This window comes from Drosophila elegans, unplaced genomic scaffold (genome assembly GCF_018152505.1).
Source record: "Drosophila elegans isolate 14027-0461.03 unplaced genomic scaffold, ASM1815250v1 contig_208, whole genome shotgun sequence".
In the NCBI taxonomy this organism is placed as follows: Eukaryota; Metazoa; Arthropoda; class Insecta; order Diptera; family Drosophilidae; genus Drosophila; species Drosophila elegans.
Window position 1 is genome coordinate 19,119,622 of NW_024545578.1, and position 15,890 is coordinate 19,135,511.

At 42.6% G+C, this 15,890-nt stretch overlaps 5 protein-coding genes across 10 annotated transcripts in view; 2 read left to right on the plus strand and 3 right to left on the minus strand.

The window, feature by feature from the left end:
• The window catches only part of LOC108142581, a 45,599-nt gene extending 39,812 nt beyond the window's left edge, over window positions 1-5,787 (plus strand). For all 4 annotated transcript variants that reach the window (XM_017266535.2, XM_017266537.2, XM_017266536.2 and 1 more), the window contains 9 exons: window positions 2,043-2,234; window positions 2,305-2,714; window positions 2,769-2,984; window positions 3,044-3,377; window positions 3,435-3,701; window positions 3,761-3,944; window positions 4,002-4,208; window positions 4,270-4,471; window positions 4,533-5,787. In XM_017266535.2, the coding sequence (XP_017122024.1) occupies window positions 2,043-2,234; window positions 2,305-2,714; window positions 2,769-2,984; window positions 3,044-3,377; window positions 3,435-3,701; window positions 3,761-3,944; window positions 4,002-4,208; window positions 4,270-4,471; window positions 4,533-4,638 (2,118 nt within the window). In that variant the 3' untranslated portion in view covers window positions 4,639-5,787. The remainder of the gene's footprint in view (window positions 1-2,042; window positions 2,235-2,304; window positions 2,715-2,768; window positions 2,985-3,043; window positions 3,378-3,434; window positions 3,702-3,760; window positions 3,945-4,001; window positions 4,209-4,269; window positions 4,472-4,532) is intronic.
• Window positions 5,788-6,247: 460 nt separating this feature from the next.
• On the minus strand, window positions 6,248-8,635 carry LOC108142582 (zinc finger protein 583). Of its 2 annotated transcripts, XM_017266538.2 has the most exons (4): window positions 8,283-8,635; window positions 7,701-8,226; window positions 7,260-7,640; window positions 6,248-7,204 (listed from the first exon to the last, which is right to left on the minus strand). In XM_017266538.2, the coding sequence occupies exons 1-4, from the start codon at window positions 8,579-8,581 to the stop codon at window positions 7,070-7,072; spliced, it is 1,341 nt and encodes a 446-aa protein (XP_017122027.1). In that variant the 5' UTR covers window positions 8,582-8,635; the 3' UTR covers window positions 6,248-7,069. The 2 variants fall into 2 exon arrangements, with proteins under 2 accessions (XP_017122027.1, XP_017122028.1); XM_017266539.2 differs by lacking the exon at window positions 6,248-7,204 and having other exon boundaries at window positions 7,435-7,661; window positions 7,697-8,226.
• Window positions 8,636-9,101: 466 nt separating this feature from the next.
• LOC108142398 (COP9 signalosome complex subunit 3) lies at window positions 9,102-11,765 on the plus strand. Of its 2 annotated transcripts, none has more exons than XM_017266238.2 (9): window positions 9,102-9,264; window positions 9,373-9,621; window positions 9,686-9,951; window positions 10,012-10,206; window positions 10,272-10,448; window positions 10,959-11,090; window positions 11,152-11,334; window positions 11,397-11,464; window positions 11,523-11,765. In XM_017266238.2, exons 1-9 carry the CDS (start codon window positions 9,210-9,212, stop codon window positions 11,536-11,538), a joined length of 1,341 nt encoding a protein of 446 aa, XP_017121727.1. In that variant the 5' UTR covers window positions 9,102-9,209; the 3' UTR covers window positions 11,539-11,765. The 2 variants fall into 2 exon arrangements, with proteins under 2 accessions (XP_017121727.1, XP_017121728.1); XM_017266239.2 differs by having other exon boundaries at window positions 9,103-9,264; window positions 9,686-9,948.
• A 177-nt stretch (window positions 11,766-11,942) lies between these two features.
• LOC108142403 lies at window positions 11,943-13,359 on the minus strand. The gene has a single exon (XM_017266249.1). The coding sequence runs from the start codon at window positions 12,518-12,520 to the stop codon at window positions 12,299-12,301; it is 222 nt and encodes a 73-aa protein (XP_017121738.1). The 5' UTR covers window positions 12,521-13,359; the 3' UTR covers window positions 11,943-12,298.
• Window positions 13,360-13,461: 102 nt separating this feature from the next.
• Window positions 13,462-15,845, minus strand: LOC108142401. Its single transcript, XM_017266246.2, has 2 exons — window positions 14,334-15,845; window positions 13,462-14,267 (listed from the first exon to the last, which is right to left on the minus strand). The coding sequence occupies exons 1-2, from the start codon at window positions 14,641-14,643 to the stop codon at window positions 13,888-13,890; spliced, it is 690 nt and encodes a 229-aa protein (XP_017121735.1). The 5' UTR covers window positions 14,644-15,845; the 3' UTR covers window positions 13,462-13,887.
• Window positions 15,846-15,890: the final 45 nt, after the last annotated feature.

The following is a 15,890-nucleotide window of genomic DNA, read 5'->3' on the forward strand; positions in this document are numbered from 1 at the left end:
TCAGAAATTAAAGTTTTCATATCAATAAACTAGAGAGTTAGTATATAAAAAATGAATCAAAGTATATAAAATAACAAACAACTGAGTGATATTGATAAATTTTTACCAGCTTTTTCCATTGTTATAAGCAATTGGCTTTTCCTTTTAAAGCAATGAATATTTTTATATATCACATGGTAGAGCCTAGTAACCCTACCCCGCTTATTTATGCAACCAAAAAAGTAGGGGAAAAAAGGTAATCTCCACATTTATCCTTATATATCCCCCATCTGTGTCTCCACTAATTTGTACAAATGCCGCGCTTTCAATAAATTTGTGGTCACAAATTACCTGGACCACTGGCACGGTTGTGCGGGCTGTGGCTCCGGCCCGGAATCTGGTCTGCGGTTGCTGGCATAGTTTAAATTTGCGGCCAGCTGCACAAACAAGGGCGACCAGGAAACAGAAACCTCAGCTAAATTAATGCAAAAAGTCGCTGGCCACAAAACTAATTTGTCATGCGTTGGCCAAAGGTAGGCAAAGCCCATGGACAGGGACTCAGTCCGAATTCCATTACCACCATGGGCACCATAACCATATACACCCACACCTCGCAAGGCCAACTCAATTAAAATGCGCACAATTATGCGCCAAACGGCAAAGCCAGTAGAAACCGCACACAAATGAGCATGTTACGTTTATGGGAACTGCAAATTTGGGTATTACCCATTCCCTATTACCCTAATAACCATAATGTACCGAAGAAGTCGATGAAATTAATAAATATTTTAGGTCAGTGCCAAGGCCAATAAATACTTTTTGACATATTTTTTTAAATTTTTAAATGGATAAAATAAAAACCTTAAAAGGTGTTATATTTAGCATATTATCATCTTATTTCGCCTTATTCTTCTATTAAAACCTTTCTTATCACAACCAAAGTCAGGCACAAACAGCTAGAAAACCATTTAAGCGACCGCAAAGACTTAATTTTAGTAAAAGGCCTTTTTCAACATGAAGCACTTCTAATAAACCCTTAGAAAAACCGCATAAACATGTTTTATTCATTCAAACAAACTTTAAATGAGCTTAAAATGTTCGACATTTAGTGGGCATCAAGTGCCGGACACATCAAAGCCATTGTGCTCAACTACTTAGACCTGCTCCAAGTCCTTATAAGCCCCTTTTCGCTTAGCTAACACACCGCACCATTACTTTCCATCGTCCTGGGAAGCGGAATGTAACCAAAAATCACGTATACGTACAGTGGCCATTAAGTAATACGAGAGCCAGCTGCACTTTGGGTCCACTTCTTTACAGCAATTACCGTTCTTTCGCACTCAGTTCGACTCAGCCCATTTCGCCCCCTTTTTGGCCAAATTCGGCCTTAGCTTCAATTACTACACTAAGAATCAAACATTGCGCTCATTATTTCGAAAGTAATTATTTTCTAACACTTTTAAAAAACAAAAAAAAATTAATTAATTTGTAGAATCACATTTAAAATATCGAAAAAAAAATTTTAATGTTCTTAGCTATAATTAAATAAATGAATATAAAAGTAACAATTATAGGGACCATTTTAATCGCTTTCTTAGAGGTTAATTATACTGTAATAACAATTTTTGTTAGAGATCTGTTTTATTAATATTAGACTTTGCTTTTATCTCTTTTTTCATTATTTTTTGAACGACTGTTAACTTTAACTTTATCAAATAAAAGGTTTTAAAAAAAAAATTTTAATTGTCCCTGTAATTGACACTTTAATATTTGTTTGCCATTTAAATTTTTTCGATATTTAAAATGCAAAACAATCTGTATTTTTAAGACAAATGACATTTCCGAAAAATGTAGGGGTCTTTTTTCACTGTGTAGTTAGTTAGTGCCACCCACATGGTGAAATCAACAAGCACCGCCCACATTTGTCGCCCGACTCACTCATTTCGCTCTCTCCTCACCCACTCTGTTCTCCTTCTTCTCTCGCCCGTCTCTCTGTCTCTCCCCTCTCTCTCTCTCTCTCTCTCGCTCTCACGCACACACTGGGTGTCCTTCCGCACCCGCAGGACTACGTGACCGTGTACGATGGATACACCACACGTGACCCCATCATATTGAAGTTCTGTGGCGGCGGTCAGGCGGTGCCGGCGGCCGTTTCCAGCGGCCCGGAGCTTTTGGTCGAGTTCAGCACGTCGCCGTTTGGCACCTTCACCGGCACCTCGTCGCAGGTCCTGCCGCTCTACGGATTCCAGCTGGAGGTGAGTGGATATACCGGATGCAGGGCTCCAAATGGATGCAGCCACTTGATGTTGCTTTTGACCGCCACAGGTTGAAGTTCAATTCGTGGACATCCAGAGTCCCACGTACTCGAAGAACAAGAAGCCCTGCGAGTTTTGGATTCGCGGAGCAGGCCGTGGCATCCTGGAGAGTCCCAAGCACTCGCTGGCCCCGAACTCCACGTGCCTGTACCATCTGCAGGGTCTGGGCGTCTTCAAGACCTTCGACCACCTCAGTTTGTCGCGCCGAACGAGCAGTCAATCGGGCATGCACCAGCCACTTTCCCGCTTTAAGGTGTGGATTTCCATCCTGAAGTTCAACCTGGATCCGGAATTTGGCCAGATGGACGAGACATCTGTGGGGGCCATTGGAGTGCTGCAAACGCAGGAGGATTGCAGCGGCATGCTGCGCATCTGGGATGGAACTCTTAGGGATGCACCCGTTTGCAAGGACTTGAACTGGTAGGTGGCTATATGCAAATAAGCTAAAATATTTGATAAATGATTTGTGTTTAGTGCCAGCGAGACGAGTAGCTATAACACCCTGGGACACTATGCCCACAACTCCACCAATGTGATTGCCAGATTCTGCCGGGGCACTATTCCACGCACCTGCGATCGCTCCAATATCAATGAGACCTACGCCAGACCCTGCACAATATCCGAGAGTTATGTGTCCAGCAGCGATGCCATCACTTTGGAGCTGCGTAACACGGAATCCACAGTGCTGAGGTGGGTTTTCCTTACAGAATAGTTTATCATACAACATAATGGTAACCCCCCTTCGTTAGACCGCTGGACTTTAAGCTGAAGTACGAGTTCATAGATCTGCATCAGGATGGTTTACCCTATGGTGGCGGCGAACACGATTGCAACCGGAAGTTCCTCAGCAGCATGATGGATCGCAAGGATCCGGCCATCTTTCGTAGTGTGCGCAATATCTTTCTGTTCGGAAGAGGAGGCACTAGGAACCTGAAATGCATTTACAAATTCGAGGCACAACGCGGCGAGAGGGTCCGAATCAAGATGAGAAAGGTGACAACCACCAATAGAGCCTGCTATTCCCGAGTGGATGAGGATATCAATCGTTCCTTTTGCTATGGCGATACAAATGTCAGAATCGAGGTAGATATAAACTAAATAAATCCAGAGTTCTTTTATAATTAAAGGCTGTCCCCACAGATCTTTGAACGCCCCTATCACGATTCAATACTGCTGCATCGCGGCTGCATGTGCAACTCCTCCAACCAATCCCACCTGCCGGTGGAGTACACTTCCACAAGTCGCGATGTGGAGGTGCACTTCATTGCCCAAAACATGACCACCTTGGACGATCCGGATACGGTTAATTTCGAGGGCATGTTCGAGTTTGTCAAGGCGCCGACAAGTTGCAAGGATGGTCGCCGAAAGTTCGGACCCAGTGGCACCATAGACATGACCTTTGGAGATGTAAGTAGCTCCCTTAGCCTTTGATTGCTTTAATTACATTGTACTTTTATCTCTTTAAGGTGGAGTGCCGCTCAAGACCATGGTTGATTGAGCCATCAAATGGCAATAAGTTCTTATATGTGCGACTGAAGGCCATATTCTTGAGCAAACACAATCCCATGAAGACTCTAAACACGACCTATGTTCAAACAGACACCTGGCGATGTGAGACCAAGTCAAGGGCCGTGCTGACCACTTCGGAGGGTAATTTACTTTGCATCTTTATAAGCTTAAGTCCTTAATAACTCTTAAATCGTTAAGGTCTAACCATTGTGGCCTGCCCACTGAGTCCCGACTCGAGTGCCTATGAGTTTGTGGAGATTTTCAGCTCCGGTTGGAATGAGAGACCCAACTTTGCGCTCATCAATCGATCCAGGGCCATCAGCGTGGAGTTTCTGCGTCCTGGCAATGGCGAGTACTTCTTTAATTGGATGGAATTGATTCCCAGGCCCACGCTCAGTATTGCAGGTAGGATTTTTCTTTATCTTCCTTTAGGTAGAATTTCGATTATTATTATACAATCTCGCAGAGGACTGCCAATTTAAGTGCGCAGAACTGGCTGCCTGTGTGAATGCAAGTGTTTGGTGCGATGGTGTTGTTCATTGTCCTTCCGGAGATGATGAGACCTTCCTCCAGTGCTCGGCCTTGATGAAACTGCCCGCCGAGATCCTGGCCACCCTATGCCTGATCTTTGTGCTCTCGTGTTGTGCTTTCGCTGCCTTTGCCTACAAGTAAGTTGTTTTCATAAAATTTGTTATTTAATCAGCAAATAAATTAACTTCCCTTCTTTAGGAAAATCAAACGCAAGCTGCGCGGCTCGTCGGTGCTGCAGACGCGCCTTAAATCGCTCAGCTCGATGGACACGGCCGTTTTGGATGAAAAGGAGGTGATTTGCTGACAAAGCGACAATTCTGTGCGTTACGTGGAGATCGACCGTGTGACCACGGTCTGATGCTCGACGGCCACTAACGTGCAGAATTGTGCCCCGGAACAGACACCAGAATCGCCACCACAAGCCAACCAAATGATACAGAAACAGAAACCACAATTACAACTGACGCGAATGCGAAACGCAACAATGAAAAGATCAAATGAAAAGGCAACTCTTTTTCGAAATCAAAACCAAAAGCAAAACCAAACCAGAATCAAAATCAAAATCGTTCACCTGTTTTTTAAAATGCATTTATATGAGAGCGAATCCGTTACAGATCGTAGGATTTCGTTGGTTCTATTTGTATTAACCTCTATTTTATAGATCGCAAGACTCGGATGACTCGTGTCCTTTTCCATTTTTTTTTTAGTGTCGCGCAATTTTATAAGCAATTTTCTAGGCCTAGGATTTTTCGTATGTATTTTCGATATGATTTCCCAACTCGACCCACACAAATACACACACACACTGTACATACTAACGATTGCGTAACACGAAAGGACAATGACAAGAACGAGGACGAGGACCAGAAATCGGACAGATCTGACCAGTTAATACTTCCACTAGGTTCGTGTGTTTGGTTCCAACAGAGTACTCATAGACCTATGTAGATACAACTGTTTCCTAATAGCCTTTAAGTGTATCGTACTATGCTAATCAAACCGACTAAGCGAGTTCAGATGGGTGGGGTTAGTTTTTTTGGGTAATGTTTCAGAAACTCCCACAGCATTTATTATGCGGCGCACAAAACCAAAAAAAAAAAAAGATTAATGAAACAAAATAAAACAAATGGTAAAAATCCAAAGGAGTAAGCGGATGGAAGTGAGATTAATCGACAATTCCAAGTGTAGATCGTAAGTGGAACATGTTTTACATTTTAAGATTGATGGATGGCATCGTAAACGTAATTTAGTCGCCAGGGGGACGCAGCAGTGGTTAGTCGAATATGTCAATATATATATAGAAGCTAGATGAATTCGTTAGTTGTTTAATAGACGTTGTAGTGATCATGGATAATATCAGCATAATCAAAGCTAAATCAAGCCAACAACTTAGTGGTATCTCGTCGTATTCAAAGTACTCAAAACCCCAATCGAATCGCAGTCATTCAGTCAGCTCACGCCCATTGTTGTTAATGTTGTTGTCTCCAAAGTGCACAGTTCGCTCCATGACACATCATCTAGCGCCTGCTCCCTCACCACCAAACCAAAACCAATTCAATTCAATTCAAAACCAATCCAATCTTTGCATGGTAGTCCTCGTATGTTGGCTCTGGGCTCAATGGCAGCTAACTTAATCGAATCCTTTTCTATTTTGTATTCTCTCTTTGAACATCCCTATTTGTGTCGAAGAAAAAAGCCGTCGTTGAGACCAAGATCTAAGGCTCGGGGATCAAAGCAGAGCAAAGCAAAGCAAAGCAAAGCCAAGTACCCGGGCTGGCCAAAAAGGAGGGAGCAGGGATCAGGGACTCCGAAAAGACAGCACAGCAGAGTGTGAATCAGTCGAAATGCTATTTTTGTTGATACTCTTCTTCATTTTAAGAACTGTAAATAAAACAAATAGAAGCTGTATGATATTAACAATTTTACATTGAGCGTTTTATTTGTCATTAAACTGTACTCCTCATTTGCACTCTCAAATAGTGAACATGTTTTGATATCGAATCAAACTCAGACAATAAATGTTAAAATCTATTCTTTTGCAACTCGGTGGTAACTTATTTCAATTACTAATAGCGAACAAAAGGAGAGGAGGTGCATAATTTTAGAACCTGCTGCCTGCAGCTGATTACATTCAAGCGTAAATAATTATATTAAACCAAACGTAAAGCTCAACTACTAAACTAATTGAAATCAAATTAAATATTAAAAACTTAACAAGTTATTAGCGAAACTGCCCGAATAAAAAAAAAAAACAATTGAAAACATTTCTGTCGTAACCTAGATTAAAAGCGCTGATCTTGAAACCGAACTGAAACCGGATGATTATCGCCAGCAGAGTAGATTTTTAAATTTTAAATTAGTTTAAACTAAAACATAACTGATAATTAAAACTGAACACGGTAAACCAGCATGACTAAATAATTCGAATGTTGAAAAAAAATCATATCAGATTCTAAAATGATATTAAAATTAAATGGAAAAACTGAACAACTTAATAAACGAGCATTTAAATCCCCAAAAACAAACTGCATGAGAACATTATTTAATACATAACTTTTTACAGCGCAACGGACACGCCAACAATTAACAAATTAAATTGTAAATAGGTACAGGCTTTGGTATATTAAAAAATATACGCACTGATAAGTGTCTAAATATCCATTGAATAAAAGGGGAAGTCAAAGAGAAATAACAAAAAAATTTTGACTTACATCCCAATCTTAAATTTAATAAGTTTAGTCCTTTAAATACGTGGGGAATTGAGTGTCCTCGGATGGAGGGGCTGGTATGGTTACTCCACCAGTGTCGACAGCTGGCTCATGGGGCAACGAATCCACACTCTCCAGCGGCATAAAACAGTCTGCTGATATCTAAATTTATTTAAAGATAAACCAACAGTTTCCAACGGTAGTAAGTTAAGCTCACCTCGCCATTCTTGTCGCCCAACTTGCGTGGATACTTGAACCCGGCAGCTCGTGTGGCATCCATGGAGTCCTCACAATTCGTAATCAAGCCCTTTCGATGATCCTGCTTGTGGGCTTGCAAACGTTCGGCATTAATAGAGGTAAAGCTGCAGAGATCGCAGCATAGATCTCGATATGCGTCGGCATGATTAAGGCGCATATGGCGCTTTAGGGCATTAGCCTGGATGCAAAAGTACTCGCATTGGCTGCATTTTAGGCTGCTCCTGGTCTCCTGACTATCGTGGCGCTGCCGATGTTTGTGCAGGACACTGGGATCCCGAGTGGAGAACTTGCACTCGCCGCATTGTAGAGGTTTTTCGCCGGTGTGCTGACGCATGTGGATCTGGGAAAGGAATTAAGTTAACTCTCTAAAGAAACGATCACAATAATCCCATAGACTTACTATCAAACTAGCCTTTCGCGCCGTCTTTTTGCCACAAACATTGCAGATAAATGGCTTGATTTTGTTGTGCACAGTTTTCACATGCTTGGAGAGCGTCTTGCCATTGACAAACTTTCGATTGCAAATCTCGCAGGTCTTCTCCGCATAGTATTTGTTCTTTTTGGCCGCCGGTGGAGGAGCTGTCGGCTGTGTGGCCATCTCCCCGGGCTGCTCCTTGAGTTTCCTCCTGCGTTGGACGGCAGCCAACGAGCGCAGCACCCTGGGCCGCCACTTTTTGTGAACCCGCATGTGTCTCCAAACAAGAGCGGATATGGGTGACTTGTAGTTGCAATTGAGGGCGGGACACTCCAGAAGATCCACATCCACCTGATGAGTTTTCCATAGGTGAGCCGAGCACCGGCGCCAGTTGGGCAGCTCCAGTCCACACTCGCAGCAGGAGAAGCTGCCGCCTTTGTGGCAACTGGAGTGGAGCTGCATTTTCGCCGCATCCTGGAATTTGAAGGGGCAGTCCTTGCCAAGGGAGCACCTTAAAAGAAGTGGGGATTTGCAATGGATTTCTCAGGATTTACTGTGAATACCTACGGCTCCAGCATAGTGGACCTCAAAACCAGTCGGAAATCCTTAAAAGGCATGGGCTGCAGTTCACTTGGCGTTGGATTTGGTTCATCCAGTGGCTCCTCAATGGTTTGTTTATCCTGGTTCGTCTTTCCGGCTGCTGTTTGTTGTTTAATTGAAGTCTTCGCTTTTTTGCTTTTGGCCGCGGGCACTGCAATGGGCTCGTAGCCATGGAAATACACCATGTGTCCACGGAGATCCTCCTGGAGATCATACTGCCGTAGGCATAAGCTGCACACATAAACAATACGCGGTGATTTATCCATTTCACATTTGATTTGAGATTTGTATTAACAGAACAGCAACAACTTGTTTGCAAAATTATGCAGGTGTTATTCAACACTGGAGATATGACCACTCTAAAATGTATCGACTATCGAAATTCGAATGTGTGATTAGTTTTAGAACAATTTTTGTTTTGAACAATTTTTAGAACATTTTGCTCTTCCTGGAAAATGGAAGAATATTTTCAAATAGTTTTGTTTTGCAATAATAATAAAATAATTATTGCAAAAAAACATGTGACTAAAATGTTATACTATGTTTGTTATATCGAAACGTAACTTTTTATGTAAACCAAATTATTAAATAATTAGATATTAAATTTATCATGTTTTGGTCGTATTATATTTGTACACTTAAAATAAAAAACAAAAATCATCGAAAAATTATAAATTAAAATAATATACAATTTAAAACTAAAAAATAATTTAACTATTACATACGATATGACCCTATTTAACATTCAGTATATTATCCAGTGCAATGTGGTATATTAAGCCGCTCTCGCTACGGTCACACTGGCTGTGCGACATCTATGCAGTTTTCAATAGGAATTAGCGTGTACATTTTCGCAAATTAATAGGCCAAAAAGAAGTCTCGGAGTTTCCTAAAATGGGCAGCGCGCTGGAAAACTATGTGAATCAGGTGCGCACGCTGAGTGCATCCGGTAAGTTGGCCGATCGGCGATGCGGGAAACGCAAAACCCGTACTCGCCGCCCTTTGTTTTGTTATTTATGCGAACTTCGACTGATCTTGGTGGCGGCTTTCATCTCAGGAAGCTATCGGGAGCTGGCCGAGGAGCTGCCGGAGACGCTATCCCTGCTCGCGCGCAACTGGAGCATCCTGGACAACGTGCTGGAGACCCTCGACATGCAGCAGCACTCGCTGGGCGTGCTCTATGTGCTCCTGGCGAAGCTGCACAGTGCATCCACCGCGAATCCGGAGCCGGTGCAGCTCATCCTGCTGATGCGGGACTTTGTGCAGCGCAACAATGCGGAACAGCTGCGGTTTGCCGTGTGCGCCTGTGGGTTATATACTCCATCTACCCCTTAAACACACCAAGTCAGTACTCTATCCTCTGCCCACAGTCTACGAAACATGCCATCTGTTCACCGAGTTTGTGGTCCAAAAGAACCTAAGCATCGTGGGCATACGCATCCTTTCGCGCGCCATCGACCAGATCCGACAGTTGGACACCCAGCTAACGCCCATTCATGCCGATCTCTGCCTGCTCAGCCTGAAGGCGAAACACTTCAGTGTGGTGCTGCACTATCTGGACACGGATATCACGGACATCTCCACCGTGGCCGCCGAGTGCAAAACGCAGCAGCAGCAGCAGTCCCAGCACACGGTGGTGAGGCTCAAAATTCACTCGAGAGCCTTATAAACTCATAGTTATGTCCATCGTTTTTAGGATGCCAACAACGATGCCAAGTACTTCTTGCTGTATTACTACTACGGCGGCATGATCTACACGGCGGTGAAGAACTACGAACGTGCCCTGTACTTCTTCGAGGTCTGCATCACCACTCCAGCCATGGCCATGTCGCACATCATGCTGGAAGCCTACAAAAAGTTTCTCATGGTTTCACTCATCGTCGAGGGCAAGGTGACATTGCTAGCAGATTAGATCCTGCAATATATAAACCTAATCTTGTAATCTGTCGTTTGCAGATAGCGTATATACCAAAAAACACACAGGTCATTGGCCGTTTCATGAAGCCGATGGCCAATCACTACCACGACCTGGTCAATGTGTACGCCAATTCGTCCAGCGAAGAGCTGCGCATCATCATACTCAAGTACAGTGAAGCATTTACGCGTGATAACAACATGGGTCTGGCCAAGCAGGCAAGTATTTGAAAAGTTCAATGCTTTTTGGTTGAGAAACTAGTGGTGGCCATAATTGTTATTTAAAACTTATTTATTTGGTTGCCAAACCATTATTGTCTTAGTGATTATTAGTTACTTGACATTCAATATATTTCTTTACATAAAATATGCATATGTCCAGGTTTTGTCAATTAAAAGATATGACTATTACACTTGTTCTAAAAGATCAAAGAAAAACAAAAGTCTTTCCAAAATAAAAGGAGATTTTTAATTGAGACGTATAAAGACTTTCAAGGCGGAACAATGCCATAAACCATACTTATAATGCTTTTTGTCGTTCATAATAAACAAAATATTTAAATTTATACGAAAATGCGAGCAAAGTTAATATACATACAAAGTATAAAATCATTTCCGGTCGCACTGAAATAATGTAGTAGTGTTGCTAAATAATATTTTATTTATTTATGTGCTGATATAGGCAATTACAAAGAGCATTATTAAATATAATAGTTTATTGGCTTTTAGGTGGCCACATCCTTGTACAAGCGGAACATCCAGCGGCTAACGAAAACCTTCTTGACCCTCTCCCTAAGCGATGTGGCCAGTCGTGTCCAGCTGTCCAGTGCAGTTGAAGCAGAGCGTTACATCCTCAACATGGTAAGGAATTTCATGTTTAATATATTACTCAAATTAAAGCCAATAAAAATTTGATTTTTAGATCAAATCGGGTGAAATTTATGCCAGCATTAATCAAAAGGATGGCATGGTGTTGTTCAAAGATGATCCAGAGAAATACAACTCACCGGACATGTTCCTCAACGTGCAAACGAACATAACTCAGGTTCTGGATCAAGTTAAACAAATCAACAAAATGGAGGAGGAGATTATATTGAACCCTCTGGTAGGTTTGACACTTTTTTATGGGAAATTCTTAATTTATTCATATCAATCCTGTTTTTGCAGTATGTGAAAAAGGCGCTTGGCAGCCAGGATGATGATCTTACGTCGCAGCATCCAAAGACTTTCTCGGGGTGAGATATTCAATCTGTACCTACTAAGAATAGTTTATAATGAACGTTTCCATTACAGCGATCCCACAGATTGATGATGCCACCGCCGCAGATCCACCAGAAGCAGCCTGCTGCTTTCATTTCTACGCTCATCCAATCCCCAACACCGTTTTCCACATCTTGTCGCAGCTGCGAGGCCCTGGGCCCGAAAGCTGAGGACTCTTGCAGTCCGTACTCATCCAGCTACCACAACAACAAACTGCGCTCTAATTGCAAATTTATAGATGAACATGCTATTTTAAATAAACTATGTATAAATCTATGACTAAGTCAGGGGTTCCTTATCACATTCTTGATTGACTCACAAATTATACGTCTCGATACTGCAACGATAAGGCACAAACAGTGCCTTTACTACGCACCGATCAGGCGACATTTACTGTCCCGATCGGTTAAGTGCTTTGTACTTGCCCCCAATCTACCTTAATTGCTGTTCAGCTATCGTTCAAGTCACTTTATTTACAATATCAATGTACACATGTAACCTAACCTTAGGGCAAAACCGAACAATTAATTGACTAGAGGACCAGCGTTAAATGTAGTTAATTTCTACTCGTAAGCCTAGTTTCGTGTATTTATGTCTAATTGCTTTTCTGTTTATATATGTATCAACAGGCGTCTAAAATTTTTGTGTCGTGCGAGTGGGTGGATTGCAGCTGCTGCGCCTCGTGCTCCGAACGCCCGAATTAAAACCGGAGCTCCGACGTCGCACTGAGATTCTCGCCCCTCTCATAGCCAGCTGCTGATGATGGTGATGGTGCTGGTGGTGCTGCTGCTGCTGCCGCTGCGCCCATCCTAACCGGTTTTCATGGCGTCTAGCTCCATGATGGAGGTCTTCAGCGGCTGTGCGGTGGATATCGGAACCGCTGATACCTCGCTGTTGAGACTGCGATACAGCTTGTGGACCACATTGAAGAAAATGAAGCACAGAATGAGCACTAGCAGCGACATAAATACGTAGGCCAAGACCAGCGGTGTGTCCGAAATGGGATCCAGCATGGCGATCCGTTTTTGCATACGCAAATATATATATGTATGTATGTATGTATGTCGGAGAGTATGTTTCAAAATATTGTATTGTGACTTTGTACTCGCTTCCCCAAAAGAATTGTGGATGAGTGTATTCCAGACAGCTCAGGTTCAGGTAAAGAGACGGGACGGAACGCTTATGTTAATTAGCCACTCGAGCATATATAGCATATACATATATGATATTCTGGAACTGTAACCGCGTCGGCGTTTCGCGTGTACGTCGCTTGACACCTGCCCGAGAACTGAAACGAGCGAGCGCGCGTTAAATGAATGGAACTTTGCTTGGCATTACGTATACGCTTCGTTGCTAGACTGCTGCCGTTGTGTAGATGTTGTTACTTGTTGTGGGTCCAGTTTTATTTTTTTCACTTTTGATAAGCTTCTTCTTGTGCAATGGAAACTGTAACTTGGGCCAAGATTAGAAACGTTTCTCAGTTCGGAGTTCCTCTCGATCGGCAGCCGCTCTCCACATCTGAACAGCCCTTTCGGGGGCCCAGCTTTATTTATAACCCATATAGGAATTCCAGTTGTATTCATATTCGCCTTGCAATCAAATCAACAACGTTGCCTTCTTAATTGGTCGCGTCAATAAAGAACGAAATGGCGTCAAGCAAATTGCTTCGGTTCTCTCGTGGTGGCGAGTTTTGGTATGGGGGTCCAGTGATTTCGGCAATTAGGCACGATAGGCATGCTAACGGCTCGGTCTGGAGAGGTTTTTATCTACTGATAACGAATACCATAGTCAGAATGATAAGCCCCAAAAAATGCGGCCCAAACAAAATAAGATTGTGGGACATGGGCGTAGTCATAACATTTTTACATTCCAGTTGTTTCTAACACTTAACTTTATACTTTATATTATTTAATTTTTTTTAATTAGCTGTTTTATATTGATTGTTCCGCTACCGGAAATACACATTATTCGATTTTATTTTAAAATGCACCATATTTATTTTATAGTATTATAATCTCACTTCCATTTCAAAATCAACCAAGAATATAATAAATTCTCTGAAAATTCAATCTTAATGGAGAGGATATATATTTTTAAAAATTCAATAGGAAAACCCATCCATGCTTTTTCAAAACCTTAAATAACCTTTGTTCGTTACTAAGCCCCCTGCTTGGATGTATCCCCACTCCAGTGCTCCACTGACATTCACCTTCGTTGTCACGCGATTTCCATAAGCTGGCGTGAGCTCAGTGCCCGACCCACTGACCCACCCGTCGACCCTGGAACCTCCACCCCTTTGATCTTTGTATACAATTTAATAAAACGAGTTATACCACATTACAGCAGCCATTAAAAGAGGGCCTATAACCTAACCCCCTATCCCATAGCCACCACACCCTTAATCCGGCAGCCGGGAGCTCCGTCGCGTGCTGACAGGACGACAGGCGGCAATGTTATCCGTACACTGGGCACCTTGGGCATCCTGGGCTTCCCTGGCCTCCAGGATCACATCGTTAAGGGTCAGCTGCGTCCGGCTATCGGGCCGCGGTTCCGGCCGCCTTTGATTGCACTTGAGCATGACTTTGAGACGCGGGATCTTGGAGAGGTGGTCAAAGTACCGGACTATGTGTACGGACCCCAAGGGCCGCGGCTCTACGGCAGCGCACACGGACTCATCCCGGCAGTTGCACAAGAAACTAACGGGCCTGCGACTGGAACTCACATCGAACTCCGCGCTGACCAGATAGCACGGCTCCAGGGACAGCACAATCCGCAGGACTGTAGAGGAAACAAACCCAGAAGGAAGAGCTGGCCGAGTAAGTGCCTCTCGGGCGCAGTGCTTACCCGAGGAGGACTCCAGGATCTGGGACCTGTTCTGGATCCAAAGGGAGCGCAAGCTGGGCTGATTGGAGCGTGGATGCCGGAGCGAGCTCTCCAGGAATTCTCGCATGGTCATCGCATGGTTGGAGTGACGCAGTCCCATTAACTGTTGTTGCGATACGCCGGGCAGGGCGGCCAGTGGCAGATTGTCGTACACAGAGACGTAGATCTTGTGGCTTATATAGACCACCACGAAGCACAGGATGACAATGAGCAGTCCAATCAGCAGGTAGGTGAACAGTGTGGGTATAAAGAAGATGACGTCCAGAAACATGGGGCCGCTGCTCCGAAAGTGCTAGCTCACTGACAGGATACGCAAATCTACAGAGAGGGTTTCGGGAATCCATGGGAGTGGCCTCGATTCGCTTGATTTTTGCAACATCTATGTAAATGTATTTATTTCTTAGTTTCTTTTTTGGATTTTTTTGTTCATTTTTTGTCGTTTGTTTTGTTGTCAGTTTTTTTTTATAGATTTCTGCCTTGGTTTTTTACATACGATTTTACATTGATAATATTATGCTTGTAATTTAATTGTATTCCACTTGATCTCCATTTATTTTACTGTCAGCATTTCGGTTTTATGTTTATTTTTGCAATGCCCTCTTTCTCTCAATCGCTTTTTTTTTGTTTTTTCCTAACCCGCCGGCGGGTTCCATCAACGCCCCAAGTGGGCGTGGTCTGCACACGGCGCAGACCCTTTAAAAATTTCCTAGGCTCAACCTTTTGCATTTTGCTCATGTACTAACAGTGTTTCATAGCTCAAAAGTCAATACAGACTTCGTGCTACATGCTTCTGCATATTCTGTAAATTTGTCAAAATTGTAGCTTTTAAGTGCATTTTGCAATCGCCTTATAAATTTATGACTTTTCTCAAGTAATTTTGCGATTTATATTTCATCATGACCGTGTGTCTGCGGGTGGATGAGGGTGTATGTGTGTGTGTGATGTAGCAACAGCTAAAGATAATGCTTCATGATCTATCGAGCAGATATAAGCTTTACAAATATATACACATAAATTGTTTTATTGGCTGCTTTTTTCTGAGTGTTGTAAATGCAACTTCTCGTTTGGGTAATATTCATTTGTACACACAGATACACACGCACACACACACCCAGCACACGCGCACACACCCAGACTCTGCGACTAAATATATATTTTAAATTCTTGTAAAGTTATCTTCTCGTTAGCTGGCAGTTGTTAGAAATGCCTAGTACATCAGTTTCAAATTTAAACATTAGAGGTATCCCATGAATTAATTACTACAGATCAACATTTTTCCGAATTTTTTTTTAACTAAGATGCATTTTTAAATAATATAGTTTGTCTTGATTGATACAATTCTTGAATCAACAACTAGAAAACAATAATTTAATCGCCTCTGATTTCACATAAATGTAATTTCCTAATATGATTACAATTTTGTTAAAAGCAGTCGAAACCAATTTTTAAACAGGAATACCTCTAGTATAACAGCTTAAACTAGGCATTCGCTGTGCTCAAGCTTAAATTAGTTAATAA